Source organism: Oryctolagus cuniculus, chromosome 11 (genome assembly GCF_051225735.1).
Source record: "Oryctolagus cuniculus isolate XC-2025 breed Fujian yellow rabbit chromosome 11, ASM5122573v1, whole genome shotgun sequence".
Taxonomy (NCBI): Eukaryota; Metazoa; Chordata; class Mammalia; order Lagomorpha; family Leporidae; genus Oryctolagus; species Oryctolagus cuniculus.
In genome coordinates this window covers 66,478,236-66,496,135 of record NC_142877.1, presented here as the reverse complement: position 1 = coordinate 66,496,135, position 17,900 = coordinate 66,478,236, and the positions used below count along the sequence as shown (strand labels likewise).

At 42.2% G+C, this 17,900-nt stretch overlaps 1 protein-coding gene across 1 annotated transcript in view; it reads left to right on the top strand.

Moving 5' to 3' along the window:
* Nucleotides 1-17,679, top strand: part of C11H12orf56 (chromosome 11 C12orf56 homolog) — a 97,740-nt gene extending 80,061 nt beyond the window's left edge. The window contains exons 9-13 of the mRNA XM_008256734.5: nt 5,973-6,093; nt 9,617-9,691; nt 9,937-10,011; nt 12,476-12,654; nt 15,396-17,679. Coding sequence (XP_008254956.2) covers nt 5,973-6,093; nt 9,617-9,691; nt 9,937-10,011; nt 12,476-12,654; nt 15,396-15,522 — 577 coding nt within the window. The 3' untranslated portion in view covers nt 15,523-17,679. The remainder of the gene's footprint in view (nt 1-5,972; nt 6,094-9,616; nt 9,692-9,936; nt 10,012-12,475; nt 12,655-15,395) is intronic.
* Nucleotides 17,680-17,900: the final 221 nt, after the last annotated feature.

Genomic DNA, 17,900 nt, shown 5'->3' with positions numbered 1-17,900 from the left:
CATTTATGTAAATTGCCATACAGCAAATATTTTTGGCTTTTTAAGCCATACAGCCTCTGTTGCACCTACTTTACTTTGTCATTGTAGCACAAAAGCAACTATAGTACATAAATGAATGGGCACAGCTATGTTCCAGTAAAGCTTTATATACAAAAACAGGCTGTGGACTGAATCTGGCCAGCAGGCTATAATTTGCTGATCACTGCTATACAGCAAACAAGGACAATACAGTTAATTATGTTCTCTGCCTACTTCGTTATGTAGTTGGTAGTACTGCCACTCTTCCTCAATGTCCAAAATGGAGATTTAAAACTTTTTTTTTAAGATTTATTTTATTTATTTGAAAGGCAGAGTTACTGAGAGAGAGGGAGAGACAGATCTTCCATCCTCTGTTTCACTCCCCAAATGGCTGCAACAACCTGGGCTGGGCCAGGCTGAAGCCAGGAGCTTATTCTGGGTCTCCCATGTGGGTGCAGGGGCCCAAGCACTTGTGCCATCCTCCACTGCTTTCCCAGGAGTGTTAGCAGGGAGCTGGATCAGAAGTGGAGCAACCAGGTCTTGAACCGGTACCCATCTGGGATGTGGCATCATAGGCGGCAGCGTAACCTGCTAAGCCACGGTGCTAGCCCCTCAAGACTATTTTGAAAATTATTAGTAAAGCTTGTTATTCTTTTTCTCTACCTTTTAGTCCCTACCTTTTTCTAATCAAGTTGAAAAAAAAATCACCCTTACCTCTGTAGCAAAGTATTGCTTTTGATATTTATTTTGAATTTGTTTTTACCATATCAGTTTCACTATATCAAACCTCTTACCTGATATGACTTTTTTTATGTCCTTCAATACAAGAGCATTGAATTGCTGTAGCAGAGACTGTTTTCAGCCAATTTTGATAAGCATTGGGTCAAGTCACATGACTCAGCATTACCTAGCACAGTAAATGTCCAATATAGTGGTAGTAGTCTTTTATTGCCAGTACCAAATTACCACAAGTGTAGTGGCTTAAAACAACATATGTTTATTATCTCACAGTTTCTGTGGATCAGGGATCTGGGTATTGCTTAACTGCATCCTCTGCTCAGGGTTTCATAAGGCTTCAAGTAAGGTGTTAGCTGGGGCCACAGTCTTGTCTGAGGCCTGGGGTTCTCTTCCAAGCTCATTTTGGTAATTATTTATTTTTATTTTTATTTTTTTGACAGGCAGAGTGGACAGTGAGAGAGAGAGAGAGACAGAGAGAAAGGTCTTCCTTTGCCGTTGGTTCACCCTCCAATGGCCGCCGCGGCCAGCGCGCTGCGGCCGGCGCACCACGCTGATCCGATGGCAGGAGCCAGGAGTCAGGTGCTTTTCCTGGTCTCCCATGGGGTGCAGGGCCCAAGCACCTGGGCCATCCTCCACTGCACTCCCTGGCCACAGCAGAGAGCTGGCCTGGAAGAGGGGCAACCGGGACAGAATCTGGCGCCCCGACCGGGACTAGAACCCGGTGTGCCGGCGCCGCTAGGCGGAGGATTAGCCTAGTGAGTAGCGGCACCGGCCCATTTTCGTAATTATTGGTGGAAATAATTTCCTTTGAGCTGCAGAACCCATGAAGGCTTGTTTCTTAGCAGGAGCATTCTGTGAGTTCAGGGAAGGACTAAGCATTCTTTTATAGGGCTCACCTGGTTAGATCCTGCCCACTTAGGAGAATCTCCCTTTGCTAACCTCAAAAATAGCTAACTGGGGGCCTTAATTATATTTGCAAAACCCCTTCACCCTCTCCACCTAATATAATCACAAGAGTGGTCATCAAACATATTCACAGGTCCAGCCCATACTTAAGGCGAAGGAACTTAAATAGAGTATGTGTAGCAGGGAGGTGGGTGTCTTGGAAGTCATGTTAGAATCTTAACACCCACTGACTTAGGAGGATGTGAGTTTGCCCTTCAAAGTCTGTTTTAAAAGATATTATAGTGCATTAAAACTTCAAGTGTTAGAAATAATAACATCTGAACAATGAACGTATTAAATAGTTGGGATTGTTTTTAAGGCTGAGTTGTCAATCTTATAGTAAGTCAATATTTTCAGGATGAAACTACCATTTTGATTAAAATTCCTTCTGTCCATTATTGATTTAATGGATTTTAAATGAAGTGAGTTGGCAGAAGGGGTGTGTTTCAAATTAAATTCCCTTTGAGCAAATAAAAACGCAGTTATTCATTTCAGCATTCCCCTCTTTATTATTTTCATAAATGGAGGTTTTATTAGTTCAACCCTTTTTGCTGTATTCTTCTTGAAATGTGAAATATCCGTTCATATTTTAGTACTGTTATGGTTGAATTCATATATTATCACAGTAAGTGACCTTAGCTTTGGAAAGAAGCTGTTGGTGGAAATAAAAGACTGTAATTAAATATAATGGTTAATAGAATGTCACTTCAAACTTAGTATCAGGAAAGGCTTCTAAAAGGAGTGCTCTGTTGATTTTGGAAGGGTCTTCAAAAGTAAAATTGGCCTTTTAAAGTAGCCTGAATAAATACTCTGTATGATATATCCTGCTTTTGTTGAGAAATTGACACAGAGCTTTCTAGAGTTACTTTTTGAGTTGGAAAAAGGAAGGAAATTGTATTTTTATTAGAATTTTGGTTAATCATTAGCTGCTCATCGCAACAATGACTGAAATGATTGTAAGAAGATTAGGAACCCTCAAATATTACTAATCTAGGACAGTTTATAGTTTCCTTTATTCCAGTAGGAAAGGAATGCTTATGGTTACAGAGCATTTTTGTATGGTCATATCTTGAATTCTTTCGCTACTCCATCCTTCAAGCCTATTCTGATATTGTCTTCAATTAGACAATTGACTTTTCTTGTGGTCTGTTTCCAGTTACTTTTCAACCAAACAGGGACTGTACTTGACATATGAAGATGATGCTGGCCAATGTTGCGGCTCAATAGGCTAATCCTCCACTTAGCGGCGCCGGCACACCGGGTTCTAGTCCCGGTCGGGGCGCTGGATTCTTTCCCGGTTGCCCCTCTTCCAGGCCAGCTCTCTGCTGTGGCCTGGGAAGGCAGTGGAGGATGGCCCAAGTGCTTGGGCCCTGCACCCCATGGGAGACCAGGAGAAACACCTGGCTCCTGGCTTCGGATCAGCGTGGTGCACTGGCCGCAGCGCGCCGGCCGCGGCGGCCATTGCAGGGTGAACCAACGGCAAAAGGAAGACCTTTCTCTCTGTCTCTCTCTCTCTCTCACTGTCCACTCTGCCTGTCAAAAAAAAAAAAAAAAAAAAAAAGGATGATGCTACTAACTCAACTCCTCAGCTGCACATTTTGAATTGTGATTTTTGTTTGGTCTTTTTATTTTCAAATAGAAGGGCATATTATTCAGACATGTAATGGCATTTAAGTAATTTGTTCCTGCAGATTAATAGACAGTACACTTGAAAGTACAATAGACAGTACAGCATTTGAAAGCAAAAGACCTGAAGTTTAATACTAGTTTTATTAACTAATAGCTAATGGTGTTCAGTAGAGCAGTAAGGCCCTGAAATGCTGTTTTAATAAAGGGCTCTGAAGGGGGCCGGCATTTGTAAAGCTGCCCCCGCGACATCCCATATGGGAGCTGGTTCAAGCCTGGCTGCTCCACTTTGATTCCAACTCCAAGCTGATAGCCTGGGAAAAGCCATGGAAGATGGTCCAAGTATTTGGGTCCCTGTCACCCATGTAGGGGACCTGGAAGAAGCTTCTGGCTTTGACCTGGTGTAGCCCTAGCTGTTGTGGCCCTCTGGAGAATGAACCAGCAGATGGAAGCGTTCTCTCTCGCTCTCGCTCTTGCTCTTGCTCTCGTTTTGCCCTCCTCTGTAATTCTGACTTTCAAATAAACAAGTACAATTTTTTTAAAAAAAGAGGGCTCTGAAATAACAAAAACAAAAAACCTTGGGATAAACATTTTAATAAATGCTACACATTATTTATAACAGCCAGGATATGGAATCAACCTAAATGCCCAGCAACAGATGAATGGATAAAGACAATGTGACCAAAATGGACAGAATATTATTCAGCCTTAAAATATTAGGAAATCCTGTTAGTGACAAAAATGGATGAACCTAGAGGGTATTATGCTAAGTGAAATAAGCTGGGTGTAAAAAGGCAAACATCACAGGATCTCAGCTAAATGTGGAATGTGAAGATAATTAAACCCCCAGAAAGTAAAGAATGGTGGTTGCCTGGGAGTGGGTGGGATTGGAAGGTGTTGAACTAAGGGTACAAATTTCAGTCAGATAGGAGAAATAAGTTCAAGAGATCTATTGCACAACATGGCAACTATAATCAATAACGATGTACTGCATACTTGAAATTCACCCAAGAGCAGATTTTTTTAAAAAATATTTATTTTATTTATTTGGAAGAGTTACAAAGAGATAGAGACAGAGAGAGAGGTCTTCCATCCACTGGTTCACTCCCCAGACGGTCCCAACGGCCAGAGCTGCGCCGATCCGAAACCGGGAGCCAGGAGCTTCCTCCTGGTCTACCACTTGGGTGCAGGGGCCCAAGGGCCTGGGCTATCCTTCACTATAGCAGGCCATAGCAGAGAGCTGGATTGGAAGAGGAGCAGCCAGGACTAGAACCAGCGCCCATATGGGATGGGGGCACTTCAGGCCAGGGCTTTAACCTGCTGAGCCATAGCACCAGCCCCAGCCAAGAGCAGATGTTAAATGTTCTCACTACCAAAAAATGACACACGAAGGAATTCATGCTAATTAGTTCGGTTTAACCATTCCATAATGTATAGATATTTTAAAACATCATATTGTATTCTATAAATATGTGCAATTTTTGCCAATTAAAAAAACTTTTTTTTGACAGGCAGAGTGGACAGTGAGAGAGAGACAGAGAGAAAGGTCTTCCTTTTGCCGTTGGTTCACCCTCCAATGGCCGCCACGGCTGGCACACTGTGGCCAGTGCACCATGCTGATCCGAAGCCAGGAGCCAGGTGCTTCTCCTGGTCTCCCATGGGGTGCAGGGCCCAAGCACTTGGGCCATCCTCCACTGCCTTCCCGGGCCACAGCAGAGAGCTGGCCTGGAAGAGGGGCAACCGGGACAGAATCTGGCGCCCCGACCGGGACTAGAACCTTGCGTGCCAGCGCCACAGGCGGAGGATTAGCCTAGTGAGCCGCAGCGCTGGCCCAATTAAAAAAACTTTTAAAAAATGTTGCATACTGTTTCATGGTCTCAGAGACACACGGGACATGTTAGCATGGTAGGGCCTCTGAGAAGTCTTCATATGAAGATTCTCAGTGAACTTGGGTTAACCATTATCTCCCTAATGTAATTTAACTACAGAATCTATTTGATTATAATATTGCTTGTAATTAGTAATCCATAAAAAGCCCTCTGGAAAACACTGCTATAATTGAAGTCACTCAAATCTCCCTTAAATCCAGATGTCCTGTGCTTTACAAGCTATGTGAACTTCTAGAACTATCCTTTGGCTGATTCAAAAGACCAAGAAATTAAATTTTCATTTAAATTTCTTGTATCTAGATATTCATGTGCATGTGCAAGTGTCCAGAAGTTCAGTCCAAAATGGTCTACAGTGCTTCATATTTGAAAGACAAAGAGCAAGAGAGCGCACACTGCCATCTGTTGGTTCACTCCTCAAATACTCAACAATAGCCAGGCTTGGGCCAGGCCAAAGCCAGGAATCAGGAACTCAGTCTGGGTCTCCTAGGTGGGTGGCAGGGATCCAAGTACTTGAACGATCACCTGCTGCTTCACAAGTGTACATTAATAGAAAGCTGGAATTGGGAGCAGAGCCAGGATACAAACTCAGGGCACTCTGATACTGGAGGTGGGTATCCTAAGTGGCATCTTAATCACGGTGCTACGTGCCCACCGTTTCATCTTTTAAAAATGTAATTAAATCCAGTGTGTGAAAGCTTGGGAATTTTTCTTTTTAAAATTTTGCCATTAATTGTTTTTTATTTATTTATTTCCCAGGGGAACACTATCTAATCTCTTGGAAATTTTGATTAGCAAGCCTCAGATTCCAAAATCTTGTCCTGTGTTTGATATCCAGTTGGCTGATGCGACTTTAGTTGAAATGCCTTTTGATGCTGAGGTAAGATGAGAATTATGGTGACAGGCCAAAGATAATTCTAAGAGATTTTGGGTTTCTGTCTTTTAATGTAGACCATGATATTGTAGGATATAGAATATAATTAAAGAGTAGAGGCTTTGTCTTTAATGTAAAAACTCAGATAACTATTGAGTCAATACTAATATACCTATTTTATATATGTTAAGCTATATATTTAAGCTCTCTCTCTATATATTTGATATGTTTTAAGCTATATACACATACCACAGAAAATAATTAGCATTCTTTCTAAAGTAGATAATGCAGTTTATGTCTGTCTCTGAATACAAGATTGATGTATATGTAATTTCATAGTAGAAGTCTAATGAGTTAAAAAGAAACACACTGTCTTAGAAATTTTAGAGCTGGGACCAGCTGTGTGGCATGGTAGGCTAAGCCTCCACATGTGGCTCCAGCATCTCATATGGGCAATGGTTCATGTCCCAGCTGTTCCACTTCAGATCCAGCTCTCTGCTAATGGCCTAGGAAGGCAGTGGAAGATGGTCCAAGTGCTTGGGCCCCTACACCATGTGTGAGTCCCAGAAGAAACTCCTGGCTTCAGATCAGCCCAGCTCTGGCCGTTGCGGCCATTAGCGGATGGAAGACCTTTCTCTCTCTCTCTCTCTGTAACTCTGCCTCTCAAATAAATAAAATCTTAAAAAACATGTAGAGCTAACTCTCATGCTTTAATTTACCATCTCTTTACTTGAATGAACAGTGAAAACTTTCAGTGGGAGTTATTTGTTTTTTAAGGCTGTACTAAAACATCAGAAATATCAGACTGCCTAGAAAGCATGTATTCTGAGAAAATGAATCAGTTTGTTTTTAGTTTATTTTCAGCCAGGTCACTCAGAATTTTTTTCAAGAATGGGACATGTTTTGATCATTATTAAACATTGAGGCAGAGTCGTTTTAGACAACTCTCATTTACTCATTCACTCAGTAAATATTAGTCAGCATCTATTATGAACAAACAGTGTGCTAGGCAGTGGTGTCCAGCAACACGTAAAACAGACTCAGTCTCTTTTTTTTAAGATTTATTTTATTTTATTTGAAAGACAGAGTTACAGAGAGAAGCAGAGACAGAGAGAGAGGTCTTCCATCTGCTGGTTCACTCCCCAGATGGCCCCAATTGCTGGAGCTGCGCCGATCTGAAGCCAGGAGCCAAGAGTTTCTTCCGGGTCTCCCACGTGGGTGCAGGGACCCAAGGACTTGGGCCATCTTCTACTGCTATCCCAGGCCATAGCAGAGAGCTGTATCAGAAGCGGAGCCTCCGGGACTAGAACCAGCTCCCATATGGTTTGCTGGAGCTTCAGGACAGGGCTTTAATCTGCTGCACCACAGTGCCAGCCCCTCAACCTCAGCTTTCATCAGTTGATAATATGATGGGGAAGAAGAAAACACTTGTGAATATATGAGTAAGACTTCAGGCCGGCGCCATGGCTCAATAGGCTAATCTTCCGCCTTGCGGCGCCGGCACACCAGGTTCTAGTCCCGGTTGGGGCGCCGGGTTCTGTCCCGGTTGCCCCTCTTCCAGGCCAGCTCTCTGCTGTGGCCAGGGAGTACAGTGGAGGATGGCCCAAGTGTCTGGGCCCTGCACCCCATGGGAGACCAGGATAGGTACCTGGCTCCTGCCATCGGATCAGCGCGGTGCGCTGGCCGCAGCACGCCAGCCGCGGCGGCCATTGGAGGGTGAACCAATGGCAAAGGAAGACCTTTCTCTCTGTTTCTCTCTCTCACTGTCCACTCTGCCTGTCAAAAAAAAAAATAAATAAATAAATAAAAAAAGACTTCAGTCTGTAATGGAGCATCTACATGTAATACAGTGTCTACAGTACTGCTTTCAATGATTGAGTGGATCAGGGATGAGAGAGAGGGACAGAAGCAAGACTCAGATGGGCAGAGCTGTTAAGAAGCTAATGCAGGGGCTGGTATTGTATACTTTTTTTTTTTTTTAAGATTTATTTATTTATTTGAAAGGCAGAGTTGCAGAGAGAGAGAAAGAGAGATCTTCCATCTGCTGGTTCATACCTCAAATGGCCGCAACTACTGGAGCTGGGGTGATCCGAAACCAGGAGTTTCTTCTGGGTCTCCCACGTGGGTTCAGGAGCCTAAGTCCTTAGGCCATCTTCTGTTGCTTTTCCAGGCACATTAGCAGAGAGCGGGATCAGAAATGGAGTAGCTGGGATGCGAACCAGCACCCATATGGGATGCCGGCACTTCAGGCGGCTGCTTTACCCACTAGGCCACAGTGCCAGTCCCATAAATAAGTCTTAAAACAAACACAGAAGCTAGAAGCTAATGAAGTAGTAGAGGTGACAGATGATGTGGCCAGAAGGAAGCCTTCTTTAATACCCCAAACTAGTTTTCTTTGGGGGCTCTTCTGTTTGATTCCAGCCCTTGTCTCAGTTTATAACTATGTCTTTGTTTATTTGATTGTTACATTGATGTCTGGTCCCCAACTGGGTCTTCCATTCCTTGAGAGTAGGAACTGTGTGTGTTTGCCATTTTATCCTCAGCACCTAGCACAGTGTCTGATGCATAGTTGTTGAATGAGTTAAAAAGAAGAGGATGGTAGTAGTAAAGAGGTGGATTCCAGAATTTTTAGGAAATTGGGTTGATAAGTTGATGTGAAAATAAAATGTGAAGATTAGAAGATGACTTTTAGGTTTTGTTTTGAGAGTCAGGTAAGAATTACAGCCAGAAGAGTAGGTTCAAAGTGGGAGATGTTGAGTTGGTTTTGGATTGATTTGATTTTCCTATGGTATTTCCATATGAAAATATCAAGTAGGAAGAATGAATAGGTCTCAACTTCATGTTTTCCTATTTTGGGATTTGCTGATGTGTTGCACCTGGCTATTAGTGTGGCCATCAACAGGTAATATACATTTTGGTTCCAAGGTCTAATAGAGTGAGATGTCAAATGAGAGCCCTGCCTTGCAAGAACATGGCTGGGGATAATGTGTTGGCTGGTATCTTGCCTACAGACAGTTCTCATGCCTTAAGTAGTTTATGGAGCAGAAGACAGCGTCACCAAGTGCTGGAGTTTTTGAGAACAACAAAATGTCTCTGAGCTTTATATATACTCGCACCACAGGAGAAATCTTAACTACATGTCAGGAATAAGCCCCAATTTCCCAGAGAATCTCCCACCTCCATTCTTGGGAGCATATTTCTAACATTCTTGAAAGGAAGTAGGGTTGTTGATCTGCTTGATTTTGCCAAACAATTCTGCAGTTTTTTGTGTTAGTTTTCTGTGGGTCATTGTTACCTTCTTTCCTTGTCTTGCTTTTTGAGCCACTATTAAATGTGTGGTCTTTTTATGAGAACTGCTTTCTTGAGAATGAACAAACCAAATGGAACAGAAAAGTGGTCTACACTAATTATATTCTCAGTTAATCAATAATTCTTTTGACTGAGTATAAGTACTTACAGGGAATTAAGAGAAATTATTATTTTCCAGCTTGACCTATAATTTTGCATTGATTACTCTTGAAAATTCTAGTTACAGAAGCTTATCCTGGAATATACAGATACAGCTACAGCGCTTTTATATGAGATACTTCTTGTCTTTCAACAGGTACATTTTATTGTGTATTATATGACTTAACTATTATGTTACATATATAAAATTGTGTTATTAATAATGAACTAGAATTATTTCATTCAAATACTACTTTTGCTATGAAGTGCTCAGCTGGCTTATTTAACTAAACACTAATTTTAACTATTTTATTAGTCAGGATAAAAATGTATTTGAGGCTGTCCTTTTCAGTAGAACTTGAGCTTCATGATTGTATCTTGTTTATTTCCTTGATTTTTGAGGGGAATCTTGGATTGGGATCCACAAAGTTTGCCATTAGCTGGATGATGTCCTTTCTACAAAACTGTCCTCCCATAGTAAGTATCTATTAGGAAAACAAAACCATCCAAGAGATGCCCTTGTGCTTAGTTACTAAAACACAGATTTTCTCTGTGACAGAGTCACGTCTGTAAAACAGAAACAAAAAATGTAAATTTGATCATTATTTAATTGAAATAGAATGTTTTTACATCGAGACTTGATTGTTTACTGAAATAGTATCTTAAAAATGATCTTTATTTCATGAAAGACTCTAGGATATGTGCAAAAAACATAGTATCAATTATTGACTTTGTAATTAAGTAAAAAGATTAACGTTTCACTTAAATAATATGAATATAACATCTGGGTCATCTGTGCACCTGTCCTGGAAGATACCACCCTAGTCCATACTAGCACCATTTCTGACCTTGATGTTACACTTGCTTCTAAATGGTCTGTCTCTATCTTCACACCAGATTACAGCCAGAGGGTGCTATTTAAAGTAAAAATCATCTCTTGCTTTAAATCTCTTATCAGATTTCCGCTTTTAATAAAAACTAAACTCACTGATAGGACCTCTAAGGCCCAAGGGTTATGGCCCTGCAGCCTCATTACTTGGCTCTGTGGGTTTCTAACACACTGACAGCATCTCTTCCCCTAACAACTCCATCGCAGAGTTTTTACGATGGCCCCTGTCTCAGTCTGTTTTGTGTTTGCTATAACAGAATGCCACAGAATGGGTAATTTAGAAAGAACAGATATTTATTTGGCTCATGGTTCTGATAGAAAGCCCGTGATTAAAGGGCTGCATCAGGTAAGGGCCTCCTGCTATCCCACAGCAGAAGGCAGAAGGGCAGAGCAAACTCACTGATAAAAAAACTGACTCTGTGATAATGAACCCACTCCAGTGAGTGTCCACGTAGATAACAGCTTTAATCCATTCATGAGGGCAGAGCCACTGTGACCTAATGCACCCCTGCTAGCTTCCTTCTCCCAACACTGTGGCACTGGAGATTCAATTTCCGACACATAAACTTGGAGGACACATTGAAACCACACAGTATGTCTGGCTCCAAGTGCTTTTTGTTCCTTTCTCCACCTAGCTGGTCCCTATTCATGGTGCAGCAGAGGATGATTCTCTGACCCCTCTGACCAGGTCAGACGTGCCCAGTGGCCTCTGTGATCTCTTGACAAAAGCTTTAAGAGGAGCCAGTCATGCTTCCCTGCTTTCTCTTTTCCTTCTGGCATGGGAACTGGTGATGTTCTACATGGTGGTTACCCTGCCATCTGATGGCCCTGAGTGCCTACAACGAGCAGCGTCACTTACCAACCCATGAGGGACATACAGTGTAAACTGATAATGAACCTCTGTTGTTTTATGCAAAGCAATTAATCGTACATAGGGAGGTTTGTTACCCCAGCAGAACCTAGTCCATTATGATGATTACCATGTGTCTCTCTCCCAACCAACTGTTGGTGCCATGAGGGTGGGAGCTATGTCTGTTGTGCTAGTTACATAATAGATGCTTAATAAAATATCTGCTGAATAAATTCTAATAAAGGCTCTATCCTTTAATATCTTCTTAACTCCTCAAACTTGGTTTCCTTTTATTTATTCATGCATATTCAATCAACACATATTTTAACAGGAAATATTCACATTAAATATTCATTAATAATGGTGACTTGACATGAGGTAATCATCAGTAGTTCCTGGCTTTGGGCTGGGTTTTTTTTTTTTTTTTTTTCTAGATTCTCCTTCTCAGGTCCCTACAACATATAGGACAAGGGTGACAAGAAGGTACACTTGTTCGTAGAACAGCCAACTACCTTATTCAGAGATTGAGCCCTTAAGCTTGGCTCCTTCAGCAGCACACAGACCCTAGCTGGTCTACAGACCCACCTCAAAGAGTGTCATAATGTTAATCACTAACAGCAATGGAGGCTCATCTCAGCAAGATGCAATCCCCTTGCTTATTCTGTGCAATGGGTGCAGACCCCATCATCTGAAATGATATGTGGAAATCTGGGGTCCCAAGGGTTCCAAGCAATAGAGAAGTTTCTTTAGCACCCTCTAAAGTTGATTCACCAGAGGACCTGAGCTGAATTTGAGGCCAGTGTGACCATGAAGCCTGCCAGGATGAAAGTTGGCAAAAGGCAGAAAGACTGTTAGCATTGCTGAAAGCTTCAGTTAGCCCAGCTCTAGACCAGATGAGCAGAAACAGACCAGGTGAGAGAAATTTCGGAGCAAAGACACTGTCAGGATCATTGAATGCACCTGCATGTCAATTGCTCTGATTGTTTCACTTGCTTAGAACAAGGTGCTAAAGAAGTTGCAAATTGAATCCTCAGGTGGACTGTGTCCTAGTACTGAGTAACATTTTGGCGAGAAGTAGGGCAAAGGCATTGACAGAAGGGTGGTGAGGGCTTCAGCCTAGATTGGTCAATGAGGCTGCAGCTGAAGTAGGTGCTTCTGTGGGCAGCTGGCAGCCTCCAGATAACTGCTTTTCCCTTGTCTAGGTTACTTTTGTGGCCAGTATTGTGAAACAAGTGGTGAAGGGGCTTTCAGCTTCATTGCAGCTGCTAAGTCCATGCCAAGCAGTTCTGTTGTACCAGCAGTTTTATATCCTCAAGAGCTGCCTGCAGTACAGCAAGACCCTAGCTGAGTATATTAGGAATGACTACAGAGAAGAATTCAGGTAAGAAAAAAATAATGAACAGAATCTGCAGAACACCATTCATTTCTAATTTTCACGCAAACCTGCAACATGGCCCAGCACTTACAAGATTAGGTAACAACAGAAAACTCTATTTTTAGTTTTAATAATGTTTCACCTTGATTTGAAGTAAAGTAGGATTTGGGGGAGTTCTGAGAACCACTGCCACTTGAAGTATGTTCTCAGGACAAAAAAGACTAGTAAGACATCCTTTCTCTTTGAAGAACTGTTTCCTGCTCTTTCTCTTTACTGCATCCTGTGTCTTATGGAAGTAGTAATAATTTTCACCTGCTGTGAGTAATTAGAGTAACAAATCCCATTAAAAGGGTGATAAATTATGGACTGTGAGCTCAACTCAGTCATTGGAAAGACACAATTGAACAGCTAATAATGGTGTTATTAAGTTTTGTCTGTATGTTTCATTTACCCCTCTCTTATGCTCAGTAGCAGAACAGTAAGAAAGTGCAGTAGCCAGCATTGTTTCATCAGCCAGCTTGTTCTGCACCTCAGGGGTTGCACTTCTATTTATAGGCTGGCGAAGCCAAGTGCACTTAGCAGTACAGACCGGCATTAGCACCTATTAAGGAAAAAACCAGGTTGCATTTGACTTAAGATGAAAAGGGTGCAGTGGGCGTAGCTTTGTCACTAGTCTGAATAGAGATATTAAAGGATGTGGAGGTTTACATTCTGGCCTTAGAGTGGGTTTTTTAAAAATGTTGGGCCCAGTTTGTAGACTTCGTCCCCCCACCACACCCCATGCGGTATTATACCATAGGTTCCATTCTGGCGCTCATTAAAGGAATTTATTTTTTGCTGAGTTGGTCCAAAAAATCCAATTTCAGCCCCTCCCCCTTCTTTTTTTTTTTAAGGTAAAATTCACATAGCATGAAATTAGCATTTTTGAACTGTATAACTCCGTAGTTTTTACTCTGTTTCATAATGCTTAGTAACCATCACTGTTATTTAATTGCAGAACATTTTCATCATCCCAAAGCTAACTCAGTACCCATTCATAATCACACTGCATTCTCTCCGAAGCCCCCAGCCCCTTGCAATCACTAATAGAATATGTCTTGGTGAACTTGCTTATACTGGAGATTTCATGCAGAAATCTAAATGGGATCATACCACATGTAGTTTTTTGTGTTGGGCTTTCACTTACTATAATGTTTACAAAGTTCATCCATGTTGTAGCACATATCACACAACCCAATTTTTTAAAAAGATTTATTTTTATTTTTTTATTTGGAAGTCAGTTACAGAGAGAGAGGAGAGGCAGAGAGAGAGAGAGAGAGGTCTTCCATCCAATGGTTCACTCCCCAATTGACCGCAATGGCCAGAGCTGCGCCTATCTGAAGCCAGGAGCTAGGAGCTTCTTACTGGTCTCTCCCACATGGGTGCAGGGGCCCAAGGACTTGGGCCATCATCTACTGCTTTCCCAGGCCATAGCAGAGAGCTGGATTGGCAGTGGAGCAGCCGGGTCTTGAACCAGCGCCCATATGGGATGCCGGCGCTTCAGGCCAGGGCATTAACCTGCTGCACCACAGCTCCAGTCCCTACAACCCAACTTTAAAAACTTATTTATGAACATTTAAAAAGCAGGACCACCAGCAAAAATGATATCACACAAATAGATGACAATAGTTGGCTGGAACTCACTACAGCTGCCCCACAGTGAATCGTGTTTGTTTAGCTTAACACAGTCTCTCTCTCTCTCTCTCTTGCTTACTTTTACCCTAACTCCCTAATTCATGTTGCTTTTTTTTTTTTTAAGATTTTATTTATTTGAGAGGTAGAGTTATAGAGGGAGAGAAAAGTCTTATATCCATTGGTTCATTCCCCAAATGGCTGCGATGTCTGGAGCTGGGCCAATCCAAAGCCAGGAGCCAGGAGGTTCTTCCAGGTCTCCCATGTGGGTGCAGGGGTCCAAGCACTTGAGCCATCCTCTACTGCTCTCCCAGGCCACAGCAGAGACCTGGATCAGAAGAGGAACAGCTGGGACTCAAACCAGTGCCCATACTTACAGTGCTGGCCCCTCATGTTATTTTCGGGCATTTAGATTTGTGGTCCTTGTTTTAAACTGGTGATTTTCAACTCACTTTGCATTTGAATCACCTGGGTAACTATTTTAAAATACTCCTAACCAGGTCTCAAAAGCAGAAGTTGTTTCAGTTTTTCCAAGTGAGCCCGGGTCAGTGGTAGGTGATTCTGATGTACACGCAGTTGAGAGCCATTCTCTAGGTCATCCAAAGGGATCACTAACGGCCTTCTCATGTTTGTGTCTCCAGTTGGCCTCCCCTAGACTTTTACTAAGTCTATGGAGATGAACCTTCCTCCCGTCTTGAGGTGGCCTTAATGATCGCCTCAGCCTGAACCTTTCGTTTCAGCTCCCACAGTGCATGCATGGCCTGAGAAACCAAGAAGCAGAAGTCCCATCTCAGACTGTGGTGAGGACAGTCCCAACTTCCTTATTAATTCTTTAATGACCAGTACATTATTAATGAATTACACTTCTCTGCTTAAGCACTTCGGTGAGCTGAAAGGCACCCACATCAGAGATTTTATAGGTCACAAATGGAGGTTTGGAAGCTCACAATACTGACTACATCTTGGGACTTGGATACCCACACCCAAAAACACTACAGCAGTGAATGTGAATGTACTGAAGTCACCAATGTGAAAATACTTGTTTTGTAAAACTGTTTTCTTTTTGTGATTTGCAGGTACTTTATTCACATGCCAGCCTTGAAAAAAAGACTCCCGTTGTGTTACCCTATTACCCAACCTACCACTCAACTTTTTCATGAAGTTCTGCAATTGATTGAACAGAAACAATGTGTAAAATATTAGTAAGAGTGTAAAATGCCAACAAGGAATCAGCTTTAAAATTTATGAGAACCATTTTTGATTTATTTAACATCTGGCTATCTGTGTACCTTGTCAATGAAGTTTTTGAATGTTACATCAACACTTCTCTAAGAGAAGTCTTCAAATTTTTGATCTGCTATCCCTCAAAAAAACCTATTAAATCCCTTCTGACATACATAAGGTGGTGCTAAAATCTAGTGTTTCTTCAGAGAAAAAAAAAGTTTTCTAAGACACAAAACCTGAAAAGGAAGTGGGAGCTCATGGAGAACAAATGCAATGTAATAGGATGGGCTTTGTTGGTGTGATAATGTTGAGTGATGTGAAGCCATGGAAACATCCAGAGAAACTGCAGGTGTACACACCTCAAAGTGAATATTAGAGGGGCCGGCGCTGTGGCATAGTGGGTAAAGCTGCTGCCTGCAGTGCCAGCATCCCGTATGGGTGCTGGTTTGAGTCCCAGCTGCTCCACTTCCTATCCAGCTCTCTGCTATGGCCTGGGAAAGCAGTAGAGGATGACGCAAGTCCTTGGGTCCCTTTATCCGTGTGGAAGACCCAGAAGAAGCTCCTGGCTCCTGATCAGCGCAGCTCTGGCCATCGTGACCATCTGGGGAGTGAACCAGTGGATGGAAGACCTCCCTCTCTCTCTGCCTCTGCCTCTCTGTAACTCTTTCAATAAATAAATCTTTACAAAAAAGTGAACATTAGAGAAGTGCTGAGCAACAGGTTGACACCTGCCTTCTCCACCTATGAAAATCCTAGTGCGGAAGTATTCATGGAATAATGGGCAGTGGAACACAGGCATAACTGCACAGAATGTCAGTTCCTTACGTATCACGGGGAAAGAAGCTTGGACTCTTCTAATAAAATGCAGTGCATCCTACTACTCTGTTAAAGGCACCTGTGGACTAATCTGAGCAGTTCCATAGAGATTCATGGAAAAGTATCTTGGAAGTGACCCATGAGCAGATACAACTCTCCATTTAAAAAATGTCTTCAATCTCCTATCTTACAGCAGTAAGCCAAAGTATTTAACAAATACTTAACTTTATCACACTGAGCTAATATTTTGGACTTGTAAGAACCTAGGATCTGGGATTTCTGTTACATTGATCATGACGAGCAAATATCAGAGAAAAATCTACCTCCAAAGAAAGATCTCCCAAGCCAGATTTGTCTGTGGTATCGTGAAGAGAATGCTCAGGACATTTTATTTCTGGTCCTAAGTAAGTCAAATCAGCAGTTGTTTGACTTGAAGCCCAGGTCCCCTTTCCAGCCCAATTCTGCTTCTTGCTGGGCTTCCTCTGTCAGGTGGCAGGGTGGGACTACATGTTCTCTAAGTTCTCTTCCAGCTGTAACTTTCTCTACCTGTACAATGTGCTACTTAACACTTGGAAATGGGAGAGAGTGTTCCTCGGCTATCCTGGCTCAGTAGATGATTTCACACTGATTGCAAATAACCTGCTTTCTTTGGACCCAAACCATTTCTTTCAGCCCTCACCAGCTTCACCCAACAGAGTCTCTAAACCTTCTCCAACCTCAATACAGAGTCCAAGCCTTCTACCCTCCACTTTGGGGACAGAGAGGAGTGCAAAACCGCCTGTTACATGGGGGTTACTCCCAAGAGAGGGTCAGTCAGAGGAACATGGAGAGCTTCTTGGAACATAGGCAAACTTCACTTAAATAGGACCCGTGAATACTGGTGAGTGGTGGAAGCCAGAGGATGACACTGAGGGGATCAGCTCAGCTCTGCCTCAGTTTCTAAGCAGCACCCTGGCTCTGGGCTGGTGAGTCCAGGCACTGGCGAGTACTTGGGGTCTCTCTTTCATGTGCTTGCGTGTCCATATTACTTTTCCTCTCAGCCCTGAGATCATATTTTATCTCTAGGAGTGAAAGCTCTCTCAGAATGTACCTGCAATCTTTCCATATAAGGCCCAAGTCAGAGGCTTTTCTTGAGTTAATGGTTGAATATTTGCCACCTTGATTTTCTTCAGTTTACTCTGTATGACTCATGTCTATTCATTTGCACAGTTGGGGGGGGGTGGTGAAGGAACCAGAAATTAACAATTTGAAGTGTTAGCCTATCACAATTCTTTTCTGCTATGTGATTTTGTGAGAAAATAATTAAATATCCCATCTGTATTACTGGTCATACATCTCTAACATTTTAGCTAAATATTGACCTCAACCACAAAGTAATTATTCTTTAGGAAGTCTAATTGTAGAAAAATCTTGAATATGAAATCCACATAAATCACTTTTTAAGGTTATAAAGAACCTACAAAAACAAATACACATAGCCAGTTTTCAGGTTGAGTTGAAGATTCTACACCCTTTACAGAATAAACATGACCATTTACCAT